At 40.7% G+C, this 26,617-nt stretch overlaps 1 protein-coding gene across 1 annotated transcript in view; it reads right to left on the reverse strand.

Moving 5' to 3' along the window:
* The window catches only part of CD109 (CD109 molecule), a 65,668-nt gene extending 48,653 nt beyond the window's left edge, over positions 1–17,015 (reverse strand). Inside the window, exons 1-3 of the mRNA XM_054279971.1 lie at positions 16,930–17,015; positions 16,500–16,660; positions 2,229–2,257 (exon numbers count right to left, since the gene is read on the reverse strand). Coding sequence (XP_054135946.1) covers positions 2,229–2,257; positions 16,500–16,660; positions 16,930–17,003 — 264 coding nt within the window. The 5' untranslated portion in view covers positions 17,004–17,015. The remainder of the gene's footprint in view (positions 1–2,228; positions 2,258–16,499; positions 16,661–16,929) is intronic.
* Between the last annotated feature and the right edge of the window lie 9,602 nt (positions 17,016–26,617).

Below are 26,617 nucleotides of genomic sequence, written 5' to 3' on the forward strand. Positions count from 1 at the left end.
AGGCAACAGGGATTCACAAACATAGGAAAATGTCACTGGGTGACAAATGAGGTAGATGCAAATGTCTGTAGAGAATACATTTCCTTCTCTGTGTGTTTACCAATAAAGAGGAATAAACTACAATTCCATCCCTCTCTATTAACTTTCTGTTTTTAAAACAAGCCAGGAAAAAAAATCAAGGGGGAAAAATAAAAAAAAGCCCTTTTTCACCTATAAGCATAAGCAGGCCTGTGATGACATGGGAAGAAGACATCCTCCCTTTAAAATCTGGATTTATAGAATTAAATTTTAGATGCAAAGTCCCACACTGAAAAGGATTTTGCATTTTCTCCAGCTGCAGGTTTTTGTACACACATTGCCAAGAACATATGATTCACATATTTCAACACCGTCCAAATTCCATGCCAAGTATTCTGCAATATCTTAAATAAGAGGAACAGCCTTAGCTACTGCATCTATCAAATACTACCTTATTGTAACCTCAAACATTCATTTTATGAATATTACTATTTCTTAAAGAAGCTGTAATCCCTAAAAATCAGATAGGATTTGCTACAACAAGTCCAGGACACATTATAATAATTAAAAATCAAAATGGGGAAAATAACCTTGTTTTGTTTCACCGTTGCAATGAATTGTACTCTTATGGTAATATTTTGCTGCAAGTATTGTCTTCAATTTCATGTTTTAAAATGTAAATCTTCTATAAATGCCATTTAGAGACTTCATCTATTTTCCTGTTTCCCTTTCCTACCACAAATAACGATAGACAGCATGGGTTTCTCCCTAGATTTTTATACCTGTTACATTTCAAAAGATCTTTCCTTCCAAAACATGGTGACACAACTGCCTTTCTTGATGTAAAGGTCAGAGACAATGAGGTTTGCAGTGCCATGGCAGTGTATTAGGACAGCTGAGGCCCAATGTAACCCACCTTCTGTTTCACACATTTATGCTACCAGAAACTGCACTAATACATTTCCACAATTGCTACAGTAATAGTGACTACCTCAGCCTCACCAACTCCTTCTCTAAAGGGTTATTTCTCAGCCCAAACACGAGCAAGGCAGCTTTTAACACTAAGTAGTAGGAACTTGCTGTGAAAATATTTTATCTGAGTCAAAACATCCCAAATGAATGGTATTACTATCCCCATTTTGGCAGTCCTAGCACAAGAGAGAAAAAGGCCATCTCACGTACTTCTGACTGCACCAACCACCATCACGAGTACCTCAGACAAAGCAGCTACTGTTTCCTCTGGAAAAGATGAGGCTGAATCCAGAAATTCATTACCCACCTTCTGCTAGCAAATTACACTCTGGACAAAATCTAAGTCTACCATGGCTACACAAACGAATAGAAAATATTGCAGTTAAAATGAGTCAGTTTTCATCTCTTCAGACAGCAGCAAGAGAGGGAGGAAAATACCCTGCCTAGTGTAAGGTGCTTGAACATTTTAAAACCTGTCCAGATTATATTAAGAAACTTATTGATTTTTTTTTTATTATAAGAATTTTCTACATTTGCTAATGTATAGTTCATACACATGCATTTCAACCTAGTAATCTTCATAATGTTGAGCTGCTCATTGTCAGTGATTATCCATCTATCAAATACTTCCAGATTATTTAACCAGAGACAGTTTATCCCAGATTAAGGGATACACAGACTTATAGTTGACTTTGGTAAAACTTTTTTCCTGATATAAATACATAACTCTTTAGATTGGGTTTTCAAGATGAATATCCAAGATCATAAATTCAGGATTCACACACAACATACAATTCAAGATACATTTTTGGGTTTTTAATGTACTTTCACTGAAAATGCATTTCTAAGCCCTTACAAAGATTGTATATAAATATATTTTATTTTGGTATTTCTCAATTGTTGCTTTACGTGATTTTTTCAGCTGTAATTAGCCTTCATGGTGTATCTAAAATACAGGTATCAATCAGTAAAAAAAGACATAAATTAAATTTTTGTGTTCAATTCTATGATAGCTTGTGCTGATGCTGGAAATCAGCTCCTGAGTCCTGTAATTACTTCTAACAAGTTGCAGAGCATTTGATCTGAAAAACCCTTGATTTGTTGGTCAGGAAATACACTCATCTGATACTGTGAAAACAGCTGGGATCATATGCAAAATATATCAGCAACATCAACAGGTGGTAAGCTACAAGCAGTCAACATTTTCTGAGGAAGGAGGGAAGGAAAACAATACTTACTGCTGGAAGAACAAGAGTCCCAAAGGTACCTGAACGAAAAAGAAGAAATATCACAGCGTCAGAAATCTGTGAGATTAACTACCACACACTTACCAAAGCATCAACATTACAGCAGTGCTGCTCCCCTTCCAAGGCTGATGGAAGATGTGAGACACCTTTTGCAGTGCTGCAAAAGTATGAACACCAACCTTCAGCAACATTACTTCTCTGTTTGGTGGGAGCTGTTTTCCATGTTCTCTGTTTGAACATTTTTCTTTGCATCCACAGAGACTGAAACACTTTTACGAACCATTCAACCCTCTATGCCACCCAAGTTGTTATTTTCCATTGCAGCCCAGATAAAGATTAAATTTTTTGAAACCACACACAGGATTTATCACTCTTAAGGAAAGGAGCACCCAGAATTAACCTCACAGAATTATATCACCATGGTAAAAAGTAACTAACATATCAATATATTTGGGTTAATATAACTTATTGCTTTAACTATTTCAACTAATGTGGCTTCAAATATTTTTAAAATCCAAATAAATGTCCTGTTAAACTCCTGGATATCATTACATCATGAAGCCATTAGTGTCACAGCTCTTATCTTAATTACATCATGAATTATAGAACAGGACAGAACAGAATAGAACAGAACATTCCAGTTGGAAGGGGACCTCATCACTTCAAGGCTCACCAAAAGTTAAAGCATGTTATAACAGCATTGTCCAAAATCCTCCTAAACACTGACAGGTTTCAGATATCAATCTCATTCTAGGAAACCTGTTCCAATGGTGGACCACCCTCCCAGTAAGGAAATGCTCCCCACTGTCCAGCCTGAAGCTCCCCTGCTGCAGCTCTCAAGCATTCCCACACCTCATACCCCTGGATACCAGGCAGAAGAGATCCCACCTCTGTCTCCACCTGGCCTCCTCAGAAAGCTGTAGACAGCAATGGGAGTGCTCCTCAGCCAGACTAGAGGAACCAAATCCTTTAGCTGCTCCTCACAGGACATGCCTTTGAGCCCTGTCACCAGTTTTGTTGCCCTCCTCCAGATGCACTGAAGGACCTCCTAAAACTGGGGGGCCCAGAAGTGCACAGAGTACTCGAGGTGAGGCAGCACCAAGGCTGAATGCAGTGGGATTATCACCTCTATTGACTGCCTGGTGATGCTGGACTTGATGCACCCTCAAGTCCATGGTTCCCCCTTTTGGCTGCCAAGGCACACTGCTGACTCGTATTTGCTTCTGCTGATTCTATTCAGTTAGATCTTTTTGTATCTCCTAAAAAGCCACGGGTTTATACCTATCTTTTACTCAACTGTTTCACAGAGTAAGGGAAAAAAAAATCTATTTATTTATTTATGTCCTTCTTGATCCTGGACCTAAAGGGATTGCTTCCAAGATAAAGCAATCACTTGACCCCTGAACTTCAATAAATGTTAGTTTTAGAAGTCAATGAATTCTTGCCTTTGACAATGGCAAACAGAAGGAATCTCGATGAACTGAAGGCAGGTTGTCCTGACTGCTTCCAGAGCACCAGAAGAAAAATGCTATCCAGTGTGTACCATCTATCCAAATTATAAACTAGGTTAAACCAAATGACTCACATCCCACAAATTAAGTCTGCGGGTAGCACACTCCAATACTTCATTATGGTACTCAAAATCTTAACAGGCATGGGCAGTACTGGGCCTAAAGAACACAGTTCTTTCCACAACATGTTTATACCTACTTTTTTTTTTTTTCATATCACCTGTCTCGCCACTTGAGAAGCATCTCATGCAGTCATTAACTCTGAGCAACCCCACTGGCCTTTGAGGTTTTCCACAAAGCAGTGTCTGGCAAAATACTTTTCTCAGCAGCCAGTGGAGAGGACAAACTGCCCCAATTCCAGTGGCAGGGAGCCCTCACACTTAGCCAAGCTTGCTTGGCACACAGGAGAGGCATTACGAAGTCCTGCAGAGTACCTGATCCATAGGCAATGTAAACACCTCTAGATGCACAGATACATTTATTCCCAACATCTACTGAAACAACCCCATGCTCAAACAGTTGCACCAAGAGACATAATTTTAGCTAAAGAAAACTTATGTCTTCCTAACTCAGGACAGAGTGAGTTACTGCTAAATAGGAAGAATTTTTCTTAGGCCATTATATTTCACTGTAAAGGGAGCAAGATGCATGGTAAATAGCAACAGAGATGGTACAGTTACCTTCTGAAATTTCTCTCAGTTACACACTAAAACCCTAATCCTTCTCTCATTCCTTTCCCTCTCTGAAATAAGGCTGTGCTAAAGCTGGGGTCTGTACAACCACAACCCATAACACCAGAGGAAAAAAAAATCACCTTTGTCACTGCTGATAATTGGTTATTACCAAGGAATAGAAACCATTTACCACATGACTGAGGGGATATGCACATGGTTGTTGTGCTATGCTAGCTTTAATCTAATCCACACAGCTAATTACAGCAATGGCTACAGGAGTGACTTCATTACACTGGGAGACACAAATCTGGTATTTGTGCCACAGCCCACAACATGGAGTTTTCTATTTCCATCTTTACCCCACCAGTGCAAACACACTGGTTCCCACACCCCACAAGGGCAGAGTGACGAAGGGAACCCCTGTGGTAGTCCTGTGCAGCATCCAGCAGCTTGCAAAGCAACCTCAACAGGGCAGGCACTTCAAAGCTTTCTCACCAGGGCAGTGCCTGCTTGCCTCCACCTGTTTTGAGAACAAGAGGCATGCAAAAAACCAGAAATCTTATGGCAGGGTTTTTTTCCTGCTCCCAAGCCTGGGAGATCTAACATCAGGTCTGAGCTAGGTAAAAAATGTAATGCAGATGGGGAAAGACTTGGGGAGGAGGGAGATTCATATCACAGTTGCATTTGTGCAACTCAGGAAGGATTTACCTTCTCAGGCAGTGCTAGGGAGCCACAGCATCCCTGTAATAAAGTTCAGAGCACTTTCTAATTCCCAGCCAGTGAGAATCATAAAAGAGGCTCCAGGGCATGAGGTAATCTTCCAATTTATGTCACTATGTAATTATTTTGCTAGGAATTGAGCAGCCTGGGCAGATCGGAAATTCTTTAGCATTGCAGCAGATTCTCCTGTCATGCAAGATTTTCCCATATTCTCAGAGACTACCAAGCTACAGTCAAATCCCTGGAGCTCTGCTCAACTATGCCTAGGGATGACTTTGGACATGCTCAAGCAAGAGCTATAGCAAAACATTTCCTTTACGTCAATGCTGAATAGAGGAAATTCACAAATTTTTCTGTTCACTTGATGAATTAAAGTTATATTTGATCATACAGCAATTTCAGGTTTATAAGGAATTAACCATGGTCCAACAGCTAGCACATATCCCTGCTCTGCTGCAAGCCCTCCTATTGTGTAGCTTTTACCCACGTGCAGCATGTAACACTCCCACGAGATCAGCCAAGTCTGGCATCTACTGTCCCCAGAAATGGCAACAGCTTTCTGTCTCCTTCAACACACCTCTGCAAAGAAACCCTTCAGTTATGAAATGCAAGGTAGCTAGCACCAGGCAGAAGAAGTAGGTTTAGAAAGGAGCCCAGAGCAGCCAAGCCACCAACACCAAGCCCTGCAAACCACATCGCTTACAACACTTCCTCCTGACTCACTCCATCTGCTCTCTGCAGCAGCAGTCACCAGCACAACTGGAGTGGGACACAGCAGAGAACAACCAGGCAAGAGCACACGGCCCTGCTAGCACAACAGATTAGTTAGGGAATACTTCCAGCTGGGAATCATGACTTTGTTTTAGGGGGAGACATGAAAAATTCAGTGGACTGTTAAAGATTAATCTTGAAGTTAAAATACAAACTACCAAAAATCCCAACAGAAGTCACATGAGCCTTCAAGAAAAAAATCTCTTTCCTTGTCATTTGCAAAACCGTTTCTTTCACAAAATTCCTGAAGCTTGTACTGTATTCATTCAACAACTACTGAACTGAGAAAATACATAGAAATACAGTGGAAACAAATGCCACACTGTCCTGCCCTTTTTCCTCAGAATCCCTGGCATTTAGGATTGTCCAGCAGAAAAGGAATCAAAGGAAGTGTGGGAGTGACATATCAGCAGTATTTGAAAGTATTTTTCTACCCTGCCATTTTTTGTCAGTGTAATAGTATTGTTATCAATAAAGCAAATACAACAAATTCTACGTAAACACATGCAAGGTTTTTTTAGACTTATGGAGAACAACACAAACAATGGCATCTTAAACTCTTTTCCACTGCACAGGCCTGACCCAGACCCAGGAACTTGTGCTACGCCTTCTTGAGTTGACACCACTAGGACTAGTCATAAATGTTTCAGCTTCCCACCCCAAAAAAGGACAGAGGTTCTAGAAAAATGACTGCATGGCTTGGCACAGTGAACGAGAGTTTATGCCACTATATCAGCGAAGTAGCACTTCAGTCTCTGATTTACATAAATTCAGCACTGACTGTATATTCTAGCTCATATGGCAGCTATTACTACAAACAGATTTTCTCACTTAAACTTTTCTACCTATATCCTTTTCTACCAATCCTTCTTAGTAATGTGTAAGAACAGAAAATTAAACTGGAATCACTTCAGATTGATTTACTGAAATTATGCCACATCTTTGCTCTCACAGCTGTGTTTATATACCCATACATAGGAAATGTTTACAGAAAAACATTTTCTTTGCAATGGCAAATGGAGTTATTTTCTACTGCTGAAACAATTCCAAAAACTCCCATCATATAAATAAAAATTACTGTTAGTAAATGTCCTTCCAGATTATTTTTCTTGTCCAAAATATATACTAATTTTGTATTAACAAAAAAAAAAAAAAAAACGGGCAGTAATACCAAGGCTTAAGCTGTCCAGGAAGTGAAAACAACTTATTCTTCAAAGAAGACCTGCAAATCTGTTGAGTTCACAGTTTGCTTTAAATATGTCATACTCCTCATCTATCATGCTAAAGCTACCACCCAAATTAGTACTGATTATTTACAAAAATAGCCCAAAATACAGAGCTTAAGTCATGGCTGTTAAGTTATGGCTCAGTTTGGCACAGATGACAGAAGGAGGGGCAGCACAGCACTCAAGCACACAACGGGGACTGCCAGGGGACGTCAGCACTTGGGCTGACATCCAAAGCCAAATGAGGCCACCAGGCCTGTAGCAAAGGGGTATGACTTGCTCCAAAATGCCTCCTAAACCCTGTCTGCCAGCACTACGTACTCTTCCCTCCACAGCCGCTTCCTACCCTCCTCCCCTTATCTTTTTCAGTTGTTTTTGCAAACCTGGAGGATAAAAGCACTCAGAAATTATAACGGAGGAGAGAGAAGCAAGGTAGCAGTGCTGCCTATGGAGAAAGATGTAAGGGGACAGGAGGAATAATCTAAACTGGACCAAACTTTATCACCTAAGAGTCTGGTCAAGAGACAGGGCACCACAGGCCTGGAGGACAAAAGAAAGGCAGAATGGATGAATGTTTTTGTGATTAAAGCTATGTTTTACCAAACTCTGCAGTTACTAGCAAGTTCTAGCTTCAGTCTACAATGGGAAGTGTAGGAATATTTTCCTGACAACTAGATAAAAACCCTTCTTCATCTAAATATAAAAGTTTTTCCTTAACCTCCATGATCAGAAGAGTGGAAGAAACCCAACCGTAGCACATCCAGAAACACTCCTGGCCAGGACACAACAGATGCAGATTTACCAGAAGGTACAAACAGAAGGCATGAACAGGCACTGCCCTTCCTCTCCTCTGCCTCCGACCACAGCATTCTCTGTGTCTTTCTACCTTACATGGCAAAGGAGTCGTGGTACCCCCCTGCTTGTCCCTTCTACTGCTCCAGCCATTCTTGCCTCGTCAGCACTGTCAGACCTACCCTTGAGGGACACCACCATCTCCCACCCTCTCAGACCAACAGAGGCTGCTGATGGCCGGGCACCTCTTCCCTTGCCCTGCCACATCCACCATCCTTTCCCCAAGCAGGTAGCATGTTTTCCTGCTGGCTGGCCCTTTTTAGACCTAAAGCATAATTTGGACATTTAATTCTTCACTCAATCCTCTGAAGACAACCAACCAGCTCCATGGATTATACTTTTATTACCACTTTCAGCTGAGTAGTCAGAGACCGGCCAGTTCCAAGAACACAACACTTAGATAAACCAGAGAGTGTTTTCTAAGACACTGCATGCTGGGTAGGAAAACAGAACAGCTTCATACTTCCAAAACTAAATAATTTTTTTAATCAGAGACCTTCTGAGAGCTATCCAGGCACTATCACTGCATAAACTCAAGTGCAGCCTCTTTTCAACTTTTTCCCGAGACAAACCTAAGAGCCATCTGTGGACTTCTTGTCACGCATATGATATTACCACTGCCTACCATACCATAACAACTCTACTGCCATGAACTATAAATATACAGCTGTTAGGAAGGCAATTTTTGAATACTACACAGGAAACTTTCTTGACATCAGATCCAGACTGTGAAACTATACAGACAATTCAGAATAATCTCAGACTTAAGCCTTTTACACAACTAAATGTGAAATACACTTCATCCCCTTGGTGACTGTGTACAAACACGCAGACATACACATCTCCACATGCTGCTTTCAAGGCACTATTGGCCACCACTCCTATGTCCATGAAATAAACACAGACAAAACCACTATCAAGGCAATTAAAAGCAGCTGCAGTTTTTATTCCAAATTAAAACACAAGAAAATCACATTAGGAAAAAATATGGCTAAGCCTGTACATGCCAGACATTTGGCAGTATTAACACCACCCTCATCACATCAATTGCTGTAACTGGAGCAAAATTTCAAAGTCAAGTCACTTCTCAAACTCATTCACTGCAAATAACACATTCAGGATCTCTTGAAATTTCTGCTTAAAGTGAATAAAATAAGAAGGTTTGTTCTCATATTGGTTTTGTTCCATTTTCTGGAACACATTTAAAGTTTATGATGACAAAGCCACATAACTTTTCTGAGGCAATAACATTATTTGAAAATATAAAAATAGTACTAGAGACTTCCTTTATCAGTACATAAAGGCAATATAAACCCATACCACACAAAATAAGCACCTGAGCCTCACAGTTATACCTCCAGGAAGCTGAAGAAGTGGTCTGCCACTATAACCATGTTTTCTATGCACATACTTATTTGGACTGCAGTGAATGTAGGTGAACCAGCATCACCTCTTGACACTTGCTATTCAGTCTCTGCTGACAGGATCTCAACTCCACCTTCACAAGCAGGTAGTCATGGATAGCACAGCCTGGAAACCAGCAACACTGCCAGTGCTGAGTCATAAGGGTCTCATGAAAAGAGAAGCCACCACTGTATGACTGGAAACTCATCAATTTCCCAGCTGCCTGCTGCATCTGCAAGTATTTCTCTAACTTGGCACTTCAGCTTGGATCTCCTAACTAGACACCACTAAGGACATCACCTTAGACCCATCCACTGTTAGCTGCCACTCTTCTCTCTTTAAAGCTGCTTTTACATGTACCTAATAGTACATAGCAGGTGTATAGCACACTTCTCCTGATACTCCACACCAGCTCCTCCCGTCTCTCCTCAGACATTACCCAGAATGCAGAAGAGACTCCCAGGGTCAAACCCAAGTCTGTCTGCTGTCTAGCCCGAGATCCCATCTGCAGCAACTGTCAAGGACAGACATCAGAAAAGTGTCAGAAGCAAACAGGTACACAGTGACCCTTCCCTGGGTACTCTTCCCAACCTAAGCAATCCTTGTGTCTGTATACTGGGCCAATCCTCCATGGACTTCTGTCTTGTAAATTCATGCAATCATGTTTTCCATTCACAACAACTGGGACATGGAGTTCCACAATTTATTTTCACCTCATGTGAAGGCCCATCTTCTGTCAGGTTTGAGCTCGTCTCCCGAGAGTTCTCAGATCCTTCTGTCTGCTCTCCCAGGCATTTCTCCAGCTGGTTCACAGGCTCCATGATGAGTGCCAAAACTCAAGCACAGCATTCCCCAGGATGCCCAGTTAAGCTGTGAAGATTACTAGAATACTTTCTCATAGCTTACAGAAAATACTTCTGTGTATACCTCTGAGTACAATGTTTACCTTCTTTTTTGAGCACCACAGTACTACTTACAAGCCTTCACCCTCTGTTGCCTTTAAGCCATTGCCCCCACCCCATACACACGCCCCTTTTCCTGCAGGGCTGCATCACCTTCTTCCCCATCCAATAAACACATGCTCTTTTATTCATCAACAAAAGCAGAACTACGCACTAGTGCTAGTGAATCACACTCCAGTTTTTCCCCTAATCATTTCTGGTATTGCCAAAATGCATTCAAAATCTTATCCGTTTTCCCAGCATCCTTACCACTCCTTCACTAATCTAATAAACATTCTCCCCTTTTCATTTATGTCAATCATACTGAACACTGCAGTTTCAGGGCAACTCATTTCCAGTTTGAGAGTGAACCACTTAGTTCATCAAGTTCATCAAGTAAGTTTGATGAACACTGTTTTTCATCCAGCTACAAACATATTAAATAAGAATTTCATGCTGTCCCTGCTTCCTCAGCTGGCTTGCCAAAGTTCTGTGCCAGACTATCAAAAGCCTTAGTAAAATCAAAATATGACAAATTCCTGCTTCTTCTCCACTTACAACCCTTGCCAACCCATAGTGCAACACATTTTCTTTGCAGGTTTTCAATCTTCCAGAACCTCTCTGTTCACTTATGCTCTCAGAACTTCACTAGCAGATTTTAAACTATTTCAATCAATTTCCTAAATATTCAACAGGCAATTTTATCAAGCCTAAACACTTGACCAAAGTACTCTTTAAACTGTTCCTTCCCTTTTGTAATCTTAATTCTTAAGCCTTTTCCATGACAGTTAGTTGATGTTCTTAGTGAAGACTAAACACTTATTGCCTCTCAACATCATTAATCATCAGAGTAGCAAGCCAACAAAGTAGCAACCCTTCTCATCAGGGTAGCAAGCCACATCCTTTGCTAGATTTCTTGCTACTAATCCGTTATTTAAAAACCCTGCCTTACTATCCTTCACATTCTTTCCTACTAATGGTTTGGCCTTACCAGTTTTGTTCTTCATTACCCATGGTACTTCTTTAAGTTCCTTTGTAATCTGATCTCATTTATAGTTTCTACATACAGTATTCCTTCTTTCTGTTTTTTTGGCCACTTTAGAATGTGTTTAGTTACTTCATTTCTTACCTCTCTGCTCTGTTAATGTGCACTTTTATCCTTTCAGTATGACTCCCTCAGGAATTTTCACCCTTTGCTTCCCTTCTTGTTTCTGATAGCATGTTACCTACCAATTTCTGTTTGTTTTCATCACTTCTTTTTTTCCCTAATTCACAACCTTTAGTTTGTTCTTCTCTCCTCCCTTTCCTAAAAGCTCCAAAGCCCCTCCAGTTCACAGTGGCAACAGGGAACTGCACACAGGGACATGTAATATTCCCTCATCTGCATGAGTTGCCTCACTGTCTGCATTTCTGTTTTATCCCACTCTTTTGAAGATATTGTGAAACAGCCTGGGGTGCTCAATCTGCCACACCCTCCCTTGACAAAGAACATGGTGACCAGAAAATCCTCATGTACAACCACACAAGCCTTGAGTCACAGAAGGACTCCTTCCCTCAAATCTCAAACAGCATGCAAACAGTAACATAAAGCTCAAGTACTGCATAGGATCACTACTCCCATTTTTCTGCAAACAACTTTAGCAGGATGGATTCAACAACAGGCACAGCAACCTGCTGGGTTTTGTTCTCTCCTTCTATGTTTTTGGGTTGGTTTGTTTTTTTAATCTACTCCAGCTATATGAAAGCCCATAAAAGAGCACCTTCTCTACTACATCAGTCATCTCTGGGTCCAGCCCCAACACCTCCTTCCCAAAAACTTTTCCTTCATTCTGATTTTGCATAGGTTATGTGAATGTGCTGACTATTTAACAACTTCTTTTTCATAAGGCACAGCTACATGTGCTTTTGGATGTGGAGATTATGGATGCAAAATCACTGCTGGCAACTCCTGCTCTCTCACTGTTTGGCTTTTTAGGCATTGACAAAAAATTGGGCAGAAAGGAGATGTTCCACTAAACTGCCAGCAAAACCTTTCACCCCACAGATATTCAGCACAGACACCATAGTCACCAATAACTCAGTCATTTTATTCTGACATAAGGTACAGAGGCAACTCAAGGTTAATAACAGGGACTGAGGGGTTTAGGCCATTCATTCCCACTTAGGTGTTACTTTACAACTTACTAATCCTAGTGTCTCTCACTGATTCTTATACTGACGTGGTCAGAATCATATTATTAAGTATGTAAAACATGCCTTCTGGTAAAAGGAGATTTCCCATTGTCTCTATGGAAGATCACTACATGTCTGAGCTTGACAAGCATTCTCACAATCCATCATGCTTCACAAATCCTAGCTGAGTATTTACCATGCTCTAGCTCAGTAACCTCTGTTAACAAGTCAGTGTATTCCTCTCTGGAAATACAGAAAAGCAGAATAAATTAATTAACACATACAAGTTATTTACAAACTATGAACATTACTGTAAACCAAATTCTCCAGTAACTTCACATAATTCTCCAGTAAGTTCACATAATTCTCACTCACCACGCCTTAAATACATTATGTTGTACTCTTTAGAATTAAAAACATTCCTGCTGCTGGGAAAATTATGACACCTCATTACACACAGAAGATTTTCTGAAAACCAATTCTTTTTTCCAACTTATATGCTTCTTACTCTTTACAAATCATTCTAGCACCAACACAGAAAATACTTTTCAGAACCTCTTGCAATCAAGGTACAAGGATTCTCATACACACAGCAATGTCTGGGTAGCAAACGCTGTAAGAAAACACCTCCTGCCAATTCATACTACATCTTTATTATCAATGACTGGATGACTATGCATGGCAGGAGTCATCCCTCACTGCAATCACTAAAGATCAAGTTATTCATGCAGGGAATTTAGCTTCTTCTGTTATTCCCATATTTTTTTTTTTTTGCTATTGTTGACACAGAAAACCCAACATCTCCGACTGCACACAAGCCATTGTTACCTTCTGCAGTCATTTCCAATGAGGATCTTTGTAATACTGCATCTCCACAGAAAGTGTGTCAAGGCTTGATACAGCTCACAAAAACAGATTTAGCTAGTGCTTTGTGCTTTCCTGGCATCTGCTCTAGGCAATGGAAACCTATTCTCTCCTGATGACGCATTCTATTTTTTTTGGGTTGTGCTTGCTCACACAAAATTTACCTGCAGCAGCAACCTCCCCCTTGCAAACATTCAGTTGTTGGGGTTTTTTTCCATTATATTAAATGCAATTAACTTAATTTCTGCACCAAAATATTGGCCCTAAATAATCTCCCTTCCTATACAGTACATTTAGATTCTGGAATATTGTGCCAAGCTCAAAATATCTTTAAATCCATGTGCATGCACACTTTCTCCTTCACTCCAAATACCCACTAGCCACTTATTAATATTTATTTTCCCTTAGTAATATAAAAAGCACAATAATGATGGGAACCTTCACTGCTAAAGTGTTTATCAAACAGACAATTGCCCAAGAATCACTGAGCTATTAAAATTCCACTACCAGTCATATTAGAATAGCAAATGCTTTATCCACCATCAGAGGGCAAACACTCTATTTCTTATCCAAAGCAAGAATTATATTATAGAAATTAAAAAATCCCATGCCTCTAATACAAAAAGGTCCTCTCATGGAGCTAACTCAGAAACTTGGACCATTATATGTATCATATTGAGCACCTTCTAGAGAACCAGGCTAAATCCTTAATTTAAGGCAATTGCAGAAGCATTTAACAGACAAGTATGTAATACCATTTATACTGAGGTACTTGAATGAACCTGGCCTGTCAGATTAAACACCTCTAATAAAAACTGTGTCCTCAGCCTGTGCTATGTCTCCAGCATCCAATTTCCAACTCGGTTCCATCAGCACAAACATTTGCACATTGAACCAGGGGACCTGTCTGCCTAAAAAAACATTCAAACAAAATAAAAACTTTATTTTCCAGTCAGATCAGTTTCTCAGAGCAGTTAATCCCCTGCTTTTGCTGTCACCATGCAAGGAAAACTACAGAGCATAATTGAGCCAGCTTAGGCAACAGTGCCACTGAATGTGCAGTCTAACCAAGGTAGGTATTCAGTGACAGATAAACCAACATTCTCTGAGCACTAATATATGCAGCAATTATGTAATTTGAAGAAGATTTTTGTGTGCCTGGAGATATGCTTGGTTTTTTTCCTTCAGCTGCAACAGCTGGTTTGATAAAACCTCCAGTCCTCCTTCAGTCACAGACTAAGATCAGCTACAACAATACTACTTCATATTTTATCTTAAGATTGTTGTGTTCTTCAATGAAAATTTTAAAGATTTATGTTCTTATTCTGACAAGCTGCATTTGCTTCTCCCTGACAACTTGCTTTCTCTCTGAGTCAGAACTGATCCACACCTGCATCACCTTTGGATACAAGTCTTCAAGACTACATCCTCTTTTACAGGACAGTTCCCTTACCCCTGGCCCTTAACAGATTTGCTTACATATTTGTTCACAGAAAACAAATGACTAACAGATTGTATAACCTGACTAGAAAAAAAATTGATGGCCACATACTAAACATTAAGAATTTTGCAAGAGGAAATACACAGCATGCTCAGCACCTTTTTTTTTGGTTCTTTGCTTCACTTATCAAGTAAAAAGCATAGAAAATTTAAAGATATACTTAAAAGACTGGAAAATATTAGAAGTTAGTAATTCACTACAGCACTTGTCCTTTTTCCTCACTGTATCCAGTCTGATGCAGTGCCATACCTGTTCCTAATAACCCACCATTCACTGACTTCAGCAGCTCCTGGTGTCAAGCATTATTCTGTGTACTCAGAAGATAGAGACAGCCACATATTTTTACCAGCTTGGAATTACCAGTTGCTTGCTTGGCTTTTAATATTGAGAAGGACAAAAACAGACAGGTTGAAACTCATGCAAGGCTCACTGAAGGCTCACTATGTTAAAGCAGAACAGAAGCAGGAAAGAAAAGCCAGTATAGTTAGAGGAAGAAAAGAAGACAATTTATTTTCTTTTTTAAAATTTTGAATTAAAAAAAAAAAAAAAAAAAAAAAAGCTGGCTGGTTTAGGTTTGTTTTGGTTCTATTTCAAAATTTTCTGATCTGTTCAAATGCACTCCATCACACTCAAAGCCTCAATCTTCTCCACAGGCTGTGAAGGCAGGCTTTGAAATGAAAGTGTGATGCTTCCAATTAAGGCATCTACATTAACTGTAAGACATTAAGAGAAGAATTACACAAAGAGTAGAGGAAGAGCATTATAGCAGGTAGATTTTTTAGTAGCTCACACTGCCCTCACACTCTCTACTTTTAACAAACAAAAAGCTAGAGTTTAGATGTCGTTTATATCACCTCATAGTAAAAGCAGTGTGAAAGCTGGACTATCCATAAAAATATTTTCTTTCTCATGAGGACAAATCTCAGGTAGGATATCTCTAGGCTTCTGTTGCCAAGTGACTTTTCTAAAAAGGAACATTGGCCAGGATATCTCAGCTTTTCACAACTCCTACCATCCACTACCCCTGCCTGGTGGCATAAATTAAATCAAGTCTCTTCTCACATTTACTTATCTTCCATCCCCAAACTCTCCACAATTCAGTTCGTGATCCTTAAAAATTCTTGTTTCTTCAAATGCACAGAGCTTCCAAGTGTCTGACACAGTCATCTTCACTTTCCTATGGTCCTCAGGTCATTACTTTCTTAGGGCATGAAGAAGCAGCTTCAGTTGTTGCATTACCTTGTTTGTTCCACCGCTTCCACTTTGCACCTCAGCAAGCTCCCAGTAAGCAACTTTTCCACTACTTCCACAGTGGCCCCACTACACAGACCAGAGTACTTCCTGGTTCCTCACAAATCCCACATCCATCACACTTTGCTATTTGATTATTTTCAGAGTTTACAGACAGTTAGCACTCCCATGCAATCACTCATATCCAGCTCAGTTGCCCAACTCCAAACAGAGCCAGCAGTGTACAAGATTATTTTCCCATAGCGGCTCCTACTTGGTAAAATAAATTTCCTATTTTAGTACCACTTAGAAGCTATGATATTTTGGGAGGAACAAAATATTCCTGTGAGAAGGCAGACAGAAATACTTCCAAACCAAGTCCATTACTTTTCTTACCTTTCTCAAAGACCACTTCCCTGCTCAGGACGGTCTCGTTATCTCTGATCACTTCTCCCTTTACGGTGACCTGTGCCGGGCTGTCCGGCAGCAGAGCTACCCCAACAGTCAAGTTTGCTCCAGGCCGGATGTTCCAGGGAGCTGCCACAAGGAACGTAGGTCTGGAAAGCCCAAACGGGCAGAGGGAGAAAGGGCAGGGAGTGAAACACACTCTCATAAAAAGTAACTGCGTACACATAAAGCCATAGGACACACGGAGCCAAGCTGTTCTGTCGCTCTGCGCTGCGGAGGCTGGAGGTGATGCTCACCCCCGGCGGCAGCGCCCGGGACCGGCTGCCAGGCGGGAGCCCCGGGCAGCGCTGCCCGCGCAGCCACCGCGCCGGGCGGCAGGGGAGGAAGAAGAGGTGCCCCGTGCCCCAGCCCCACGTACCCGGCCGCCGCGGAGCTGCAGAGGAAGAGGAGGAGGAGGAGGAAGAGGAGGACATCGCCTCGGGACCGCGCCATGGCTCTGTGTGCGCGCTGCCCGGTGCGTCCGCCGCTGCGCGCAGGGCCGGGCCCGGGGCTGTGGCTGTGGCCGGGCGGGAGGCGCCGGGGCGGGCGGGGAGGGGAAGGCAAGGGAAGGGAAGGGAAGGGAGAGGCGGCCGCTGCCCCAGCGCCAGGCACGCTCCGCAGGCGGCAGGAGCCGCGGGGCGTTCCCGGGGCCGGCCCGGGTGGGCGGCCCGGCGGCAGCACACATCGATCTGCACAGGGATGCAGGGGTGTGTCACCCCCTCTGCCATCGCTCCCGCACGCTGCGGCTGATGCAGCTGAGAAGCGGGTGGGGTTCTCAGAACCCAGCGCCGTACAAAAGCAGCATCGAGAGCAATGTTTTCTGCCTGCAACTCCGAGCAGAACAGCAGCCCGTTGTGGAGAGATGCTCGGTTATCGGCTCGGAGAGACTCGGAGAGCCCGCAGAGGCGCCCTGGCCTGGGGGTCGGGATCGGAGGCGGGTCGGGAGCGGTTCTGGGTCTGAACAGGGAGAAGGATGCTGGCAAAAATTCAAGGAGCCTCGCAGCTGCTTAAATGTGAACCGATTGGTAATGCAGCTCCGGCTGGACTGTCCTCTGTGCCCTGTATTTGCAAAATAAGGTCATACCTACTTATAAATCTTAAGCAACCTTCAGAGTTCAAAAAGTGCACTGAAGCAGCTTGGGTAACAGAATCTTTTCTGTTCCTTTAGCAGGTTAATTTTAACTGTGTAGACTAACATCTAGTGTTTGATTTGTGCAAATTCTTTCGTTGCAGGACAAGTCTAATAGATTTAGAAATTATACCCAATTCTTGATGTGTGCCTCTTCAGAAGTGCTGGAGTGGCATCCTCTGCATTGTGGTACACAGAAAAATGCAGTCAGCTATAGTCCTAAACAGAAGCATCACACTATGTTCTTATGAAAATCAGATATGAACAGTAATGTGCATAAACACTGTGCTTTAATTGTATGCCAGGCAGTCATGCAGTCTTTTCAAATCTTTTACATTTGCTTTTCTAGGTTTTCATATTTAGCTGATTCCTTTTGGACCACCAGTCTTTGTGGTGACAGAAGAGAGGGTGTCATCTCTGTAGACTAGGAAAGGGGTGATAGTGCAACAACCACCTCATCCTTGCAAAGTCAGTCTTGGCAGCTCCTCACCTGCAAAAGGTGCATAATGAGGCAAAGCTCAGGAGATGTTTGCTGTTGGTTTTAGTAACTCCTTATTACAGGTGAGAAACAGCCAGGGAAGATGAACAGTCACTGCCACTCCTTTTCTTGGAGATTGGGAAAAAGTGCTTATGAGTAGCACTGCATTCTAAGAACCCCAGCCTCAGATGGCAAAGCTACACATGGTACAGATATCTGAATTCCATGGTACTGAGCCAAACTGGCACTCCACCATACCTATCAGTACTAATCAGCTCTCTCAGTCTCCAAAACAAGGTGGTCACATCCCAACTACCTATCAGGTATGGTCCATGCTAACCCCCAAACTGCACCAGAAATTGTTCAAGAAAAAACCACAGCCAGGGCAAAACCATGCCAAGGTCAGCTTGAGGGCAGAGACAATCAATTTGCAGTCCCAAGAACATTTGTTGGCACTGTTTAATTCATTAGCGTGAATGTAGCCCAAAAATTCATTAGTGAAAATGCTTGCAAATGTCACAGGTTCTGCCCAGTTGTGCAACAATATTGTGGACTCCCATCTTCCCCTTGTGCTCCTAGGGGCTTGCTAGTTTAAGATACCTTGCTATATGTATTTAATCTCTTCTTCTTCAAAAATGCCAATAAAGGAATTCTACAGCAGAAAGTAAGAGAATAAATTTATTATCATCTTAGGGATTCTCCTGAATAGATTTAGAACAGATAAGAAATGGAGGAACAGAAATGGTTACATTCCATTCTATAACAACATACAAGCTCCATTTCTTACAGATGTATCCATGCACTCAGAGATGTTTTCATAATTTCATTTCCAAACAGGATATACTACACTGTAAGTAACATGTAGAAGATTTTAATGGTTAAACATTTAGAAATCAAGTGTGGCATGTAAGGATTCAGTAAATTCCCAGTTAGCAGAAAACTTAAACACATTTATGTTTAGGAATGAGAATATGCTCATTCAGACATAATTTCAAGAGTCATGTCTTATCAGCATCTAAACAAGGTCTTGATTTTCAAAAGTGCTCTGCAGCTGCTAATTTTCATTGCAATATATGCTTTGGTTTCTTCAAAACACCGCTTCAAATCCTACATTTTTTTATCAAATGGTCCTTCTTTGGTGCCCAAACACTAACTACTGTACCTGAACAGGGAGCAGTTTTACTGTGTGATGTCTCCCTCTCCCATCCTCCATTCAGCACCTCCCAGCTCTGCAATCCACAGTCCTCCAAACCCTATTCTGCAGCCCGTGCTATACAATGCTTTCTGGAGAGAGTTTTACAACTATTGCAGCTCATTTCAGTGGCCCTGTTTGCAGCACAGCCCCATAGCCCCAGAAGTGGGTATCCGTATAGTAAGATAAGAAACTATGGAGCATGAGCAGATCAGAAATGGAGACAACTTTCAGCCCTATAGCCAGTGACTGCCTGTAACTACACCATGTATCTCAAGCCTGCTCTGCACATTTCTCTGCACACAAAGAATAAAAATTGGTTATGAGTAATTGGAAAATTAGCCCAGTTAGAGAGAATTGAGCTAAACTGGTATCCCATTCATCCCATTCATGCTCACTAAGTGCTAAGCAATTTGTTCTTTTGGACTTGACTTGGATTTTGGGTAAGCATAAGTGATCACACAACCCTACCAGTTGTATTACTGTTACATTCCCCAGCACTCTGTTGATCTGCTCATTTGCACTGATAGTTGTCTATACTAGGGTTTTGTTAGGCAGTTACATGTCTCTGTTTGATTTAGGTCAGACTGGGAACTCAAACAAAAACAAGCAGTGCTTCAGTTTGTGGTAAACTTGTCAAATTTAAACTTAGGGGCACTTAGTTATAAAAAGCTGCTTCTGTTATAAAATGCACAACATTCTCAGCTAAAAAATTCCTGTGCGTCCAGAACAAGCAGAAGGAACAGATCACATTAGTACTAATTAACTGCTAAGACATCTGTGTTTTAACTCAACAAAAGACTACTTGGTCTACACGCTTAAGGCTATAGAAACAACCATTTATCAGCATCTCAGGCCTAAGTATGTTTTAAATGCCTGTTTCTGACAAACACCTGAAAGACTAATTTGTGCACAAAGATCACCATGCAAGGGAAATTTGGTTTTGGACTTCACTTCTGCATATTAGGAATAAATCTGAAGGAGTATAACCTAGCATGAAAGGATTTAACAATAATCAACTGCTCCAAGCTGGTCAAGTGGATACAGTGGAGACACAATTTGGGAGGTAAAAAAGGTGGCTCTTGTGTTCAGCATCCCAGCCAGAGAAGCCAGTTCCCTCTCTGTTCAAAGTTCACACTTTGGAGTTAAAGAAGCTTTACCAGACCCAAGTTGTACACTCATCTGTGAAATGTCATCATTATGAAAATGCCACTTTTACACCTTTGCTGCTACCCAGGAACCTTATTTTGCCAATCCTTCACGGTGTCTGACAGGCAGAGCCAGTAAAGCCTGCAAAAGTCATCTACAGCACTGGCTGTGCTAACAAATATTCTGTTACCTGTTTCTACACAACTTAGTTTAAGTCTAGCCCAAATATAAGTACCAGTACCAGCAGAAATCACACCTCTGAGTTGCAGCCTAACTATATTGAAAATAAAAATGTGTTTAAGTAAATACAAAAAAAACCAGAATGGTTTCTTAATGAGTCCAGCAAGCAACTTCTGCCTTGATCAATTAGAAGGACCTCAGCTTCTAGCAAGCTCTAGTAATTGTATGAAGATTGGCTGGAAACACATGCACAGCAAGTCTGCTTTTCTCTAATGTCACATGTAAAAACTGCTGTTGTGGTAAATGTAAACACCTGAGCACTACAATACTTAAAATATTGGGGGAAATCTCCTCAAAAATTATAGCAGTGAGTACTAGAATGGTCAATGCCCTGTATCTGCTTTTAGCATTAGTGAACTTGGATGATCTGATATTCAACTGGATTCATCAGGCATTCCAGACTATGGTACAAACAATATGTTTCCATGAAATGAGGCAAATTCGGGGAAATCTGAAGAATTTCAGATTATGTGGAAAGTTATGTGGTTATTTGAATCAGAAGACCACTTCAGCCTCTTCCAGCATAATATTCTCTCTTCAAAAGTTTAGCCAGTTGCCTTATGCATCACTGAACTCAAGGTCTGCAGCAGAGCTCATTTAGGGGATGGATAAATCTTTTAATCAATCTCAATAGGCTTTGGATGAGGTCCCAGCAGAAACTGTGATTCAGCAGTTCATGGAACTAGGAAGGAAGCAACAGTCTGTTTTATCATTCATACTGAGGGGACAAGAATTAAAGTTAATACTAAAAATAAGTGGGTGGAAGATCATTTGTGGTAGTAGGAAGGCACATTCCTTGCTTGAATGTCAGCCTGAAGAATTTGTGTTTGCTGGAAATTACTGACAAGGAGCAGAGGCTATAAACCTCTCCCAGAACACTTCTGATGCTGTTTCTGATGATGGAATGTGTCATAATGTTTTACACTGCACTGTTAATGGGTGTGCCATGCACTGAAATTTGCCCTGAGCTATCAGGGTGGAGCTTTATGAAAATCTGGTCTGAACTACAATTAAGACTATTTTTTCTTATTAGCTGAAGACATTTCCCTTGATGAAAAATGTTATTTATAAATTCTCTTCCAGCTTGAACTGTTTCTGCACCCAGAGTGGGTAGGATTCATGTGATCAAACGTGGACTGTGCAATTGTCTATAACTGGTTATTTACATTCACTGGATGGACAGTGGAATGAAGCAGGCACTTCTCAGAACAGATTTTTATGACTCATTGAAATACCAGCATTTGAATGAACAGACATTCAAAAGTAGCCTTCTAAATGAATCAGGCTAATCCTCATTCTTAAAGCACCAATTTCTATTACATTTCTAAGCAGTAAACCAAGGCAAGTAGTTGAAATATCTTGTTGTCTACCAAGCATGTAAGATGACTATATCTTAAGAGTCCTCACTGAGTATTCAGTGAATCAAACCTAAAGAAAGACATTAATTTTTACAAGCTTTGGATCAGGCACTGTTTGAAGAGATCAGATTTTGTTCAGACTGGCATAAGAACAAACAAGCTATGTCCAAAAAGGAGAAAAGCTTCTTCTTTGTTATTTGCTATGTTGAGCCCCTTAACTTAGAGTGATATGCTGCATCCTATCCAACACATACATGCAGAACTTTAGGAAGCAACCTCATGTAATGCCATTATTTTATTTTAGAATTATTCTCTGATTGTAAAATGTTCAACCATACAGTAGGGGCATGTTAAAACATGTGCAAACATGTCCTTTCTGTGAAAGTGAGAGAAGTTAAAAACATACATAAATGATGACAGTTTGTCCTCAAAAACCTATTTTCCTAGGGCAATATTTTATGGGATGAAATTCCATTTACCAAGCTTCATTAATCATTTTACCTTAGTGTCCTTATTCCCTTTGCTTTCAGGGTTTTCAAAAGGTCAGTACAGCCAAGAAAAACCTTATTCTTATGAAATAATTTAGTGTGAATTAACACTATTTGATTTTAAAGAATGTAAGAATTCCCTGAAGATTTAATTATCTTAAACTGTAGCCTATAATTAAACAATAAATTTCAATTGCAGGTTTTTAAAAAGGAACTTCTAAACCCAGTGTTTCCATAATGTCATAAACTAGTATATCACAGCACCCTGGAGTATGTGCATTCATACACTGTAACTTCACTTTAAATTAAAGACATAAAAACTGGCAGATTTTTTAATGAATGTGTGTTTCTGTAATAGCTTTTATTTCATTCATGTACCCATAAAAAAGGGAATGTTAGTACAGCAGTCTGTTTTATAGACCAGTGTATCCCTGTAGGCAGAGGCAGCTTCCTTTCAAAAGCAGACTCACCTGAGAGCAATTCATAGTGTAGAGAAAACTCATTTCCCACATTTTACACAAAAGTAAATCAAGGTGTGGAGACAAGGCCCTAAAACAACAGACTAAAAGATGCCTCTTTTAATTTATCCGTCAGAGAAGGCTGAGAGGAGCCTTCATAACACAAATTTCTTTCATAGAAAAAACATACCAGGTGCTGATCTATGGTAGAAAGTGTAACAAGAACAACTGGTCAAGCAATTAAAGTCAGTCAAATGCAAGTTGGAGATGAGGCACATACTCATCTCCAACTTAACAGAGGTTATTGTCCTGAACACAGCACTAAGGAAAAGCTGTGGTTTCTGCTTCTTTTTACATCTTCCCATTAAACCTGAATGCCTTTTCAAAAGGCTAAACCAAGCAATGATGGTTAATGGAGGGTCAGCTTGCTGAAATTCTGTATTCCATAACATAGAGATCAGACTAGGCAAACTCCAGGCAGCTTGGCAAAAATCTGTAAGGTTGCTCTTGAGTCAAGGGACCAAAAATCCTTTAGAGATGAATATGTCCTAGGAAGACAGAGAAGGGATCTGCTCCCAAAGGAATTAAATAGAATTGTCAAGAGGGAAAGAAAAACACTTCTTAATGGTGTATACTATTTCAGTCCTGGTTTCCTCCATCTTGTCACATCCAGAAAAGGTCAACACTGAAAAAAGAAAAGAAGACAGGATTAGAAGCAGCTGTTAAAATGAGAAATTGTAGGATGTGATCTCTTGCAGGACAAATTTTTTTCATTCCAAAAATAAAAGCCAAACTTTATGCTTGGAAATTGGTCAAAAGTTAAAAAGTTAAAACTGTGACTTTTAAGTTTAGTTTGTCTTTTTTTTTCTATATATATAAAAATAATTAAAAAAAGAAAAACAAGAAATCTTTCCCTTTCCAACTCACTCCACTGTGGTATAAAGAAAAAATAGTTAGAGGTATGTAGACTTTAATTATATAGGTAAAATTTCTTAGAAACTCCATTCTATTTTAGATGACATCTATTTGACAATCACATAACATGAGAGTCAGCCTCGTCAACCTCATATTACACAAATTGCCCCTTACAGGATCAGTTCCTGTAGTAGCTAAAATGGCTTCTACAGACAGAGTGATGAAGAATTATTTTTAAAATACACTTTAACTATTTATAAAACTTGCACAAAACTCTGTGTTGAGTTTTGACACAGGTAAACACCAGTTATCTCTCCCTGAGGAATAACTCTTACCACATACTGCCTACAAGAAAGAAGGGAGGGTGAGGAGTCCGATCTCAGCAATTAAGAAGGAACTGAGTAAAGGTTTCATGTTTCAAGTCACCAAATACGCCACAGTCTAAATAAACTTAGCCCTTGAGTAATGCCACTATAGGGTATTCATTCACACGGTCCAAAAAGCAACTGTTTGTTCCACTGCCAACCACCCACAGCAGCAGTCGTGTTTATTTAAATGAAGAGGGTGTGGACCCAAGAGCTACATCTTTCCAAACCTTGCTGTAGCAACCAAATGTTTGGCCATTGCTCTCATATGTCTGAAATGTGCCCTATATTGTACATCCTTCTATGGTCTCCTGGCCATGTCCTTATGCTAAAGACTTACCCTGTGATTTTGGTACCACTAACAGCAGGTCTAGGAGGCCTTTTCTTTTCTTTTCTTTTCTTTTCTTTTCTTTTCTTTTCTTTTCTTTTCTTTTCTTTTCTTTTCTTTTCTTTTCTTTTCTTTTCTTTTCTTTTCTTTCCTTTCCTTTCCTTTCCTTTCCTTTCCTTTTCTTTCTTATTTCTTTTCTTTTTCTCTTCACTTCTTTCTTAGCAGCTGGCTACTTTGGATATTAAAAAACACATGAACTATATTTAAAACACCTAGTGCACATGATGTTTTTAGTCCTGAGAGGGGTCACAGAATCACAGGACCATGGGAAAATTCAGAGCAGAGGACCCAGGAGGTTGTCTGACACAGTCTGCTGTCCAAAGCAAGATGAGTAATGAGGTTAGAAAAGGTTTCCTGGGGCTTGATCCAAAAAGGTCTTGAAAATCTCCAAATATTGAGACGCATAAGCTGATGGTTGGATGACACAGAGCTCAGGAGTTGGTAATTACATTTTTTGTTATGTCTGAAATGGCTGTTAAATTTTTCCAATTTTATTTATGCTTAGTTGCAATGCTTATGCATTTTCATCTTAATTGACATTATGTAAACCACAACCAGGTTGCTGTTTTACTGACTGCAGGAATTGCTGTTGTCTTGTTTCCCCTTCTCCAGTAAACAGAACTTTCAACAAAAGGACACGCAGTTTTTCTGCATAGTACAAAACACAGAATGTGACTTGGTGCAAAGGAAGCAGAGTCCTCTCTCAGTGAGGTATGGCAGTACAATAATATGCCTATACAGGTACAAAATATTACGTGATAGGCACCAGGCCAGGATTCGATCCAGCTGATCTTGTACAAGGCCAGGCTGTTCCAAACAGGTGACCTCATGGCTCTCTACAACTCCCTGAAAGGTGGCTGTAGTCAGGTGGGGGTCAGTCTCTTTCTCCAGGCAGCAACAGACAGAAGGAGAGTTCATAGTCTCAAGCTGCACCAAGGGAAATATAGGTTGGATAGTAGGAAGAAGTTTTGTACAGAAGGAGTGATAGAGTACTGAAATGGTCTTCCTGGAGAGGTGGTGGAGTCACCATCCCTGGATGTGTTTAAGAAAAGACTGGATGTGGCACCCAGTGCCATGGTTTAGTTGAGGTGTTTGGGCATGGGTTGGACTCAATGATCTTGAAGGTCACTTCCAACCCAGTGATTCTGTGATTCTGTGAAAAGTGATTCTGAGAAACATGGATGTGTTGACACCAACTGAGTCAAGTCAGGGTTTATTCCCTGACATGGACCACAAAGAAAGTATAGATATATTTTATATATCTTAAGTTCTAGCCCTGGAGATATGCTCCCCAGGAAACAGAATGAAGAATGCGCGCAAGGGTATTTAAGGAACATTAAAAAATTATGTAAGACTGCAGAAGACTTTTCCATGCTAGTCAGAAAGAACATTTTTCCTATAGCTATCTGAAGTGTAGGATAAGATAAAAAGCAAGCCTCATGAGAAAAACAGAGTTTGTAACAGGTGCATTGGCCTATTATCTGAGAATTTTATAGGCTGAATTTAAAAATATGTACCACTTTCCAAATCCTGAAGAGTAGAAAGTGACAGTTGTTAAGTCATACACCAAAATCTTTCTGGGATTAACAACTTAAAAGTAACTGGAGAAACGTCCCAGAGAGATATCCTGAGGCAGGCATGGACATGGATCCAGTTTCCAGGAGGAAAAAGACAAGGGCTTTTCAAAGGCCCCAGTACTCCACAGGAGGATAAGGCAGGGCTTGCAGCGAGGTACTAGAGGCTCCCTGATGCTGGTATCTCTGAGGGATGGCTGGCTTCCACAGCCAAAGAGAATTGCAGCAGCTTCTGTGCCCTGCCACCATGCAGCACATCACAGCTACAAAAAGGCTTCTCAGCTGCAAATAACCCAGCTGAGACAGCATGAGCACTGCTGTACAAATAGGTTC

Source organism: Melozone crissalis, unplaced genomic scaffold (genome assembly GCF_028551555.1).
Source record: "Melozone crissalis strain CALT ecotype California unplaced genomic scaffold, PUWL_Pcris_2 ptg000027l_1, whole genome shotgun sequence".
Classification (NCBI taxonomy): Eukaryota; Metazoa; Chordata; class Aves; order Passeriformes; family Passerellidae; genus Melozone; species Melozone crissalis.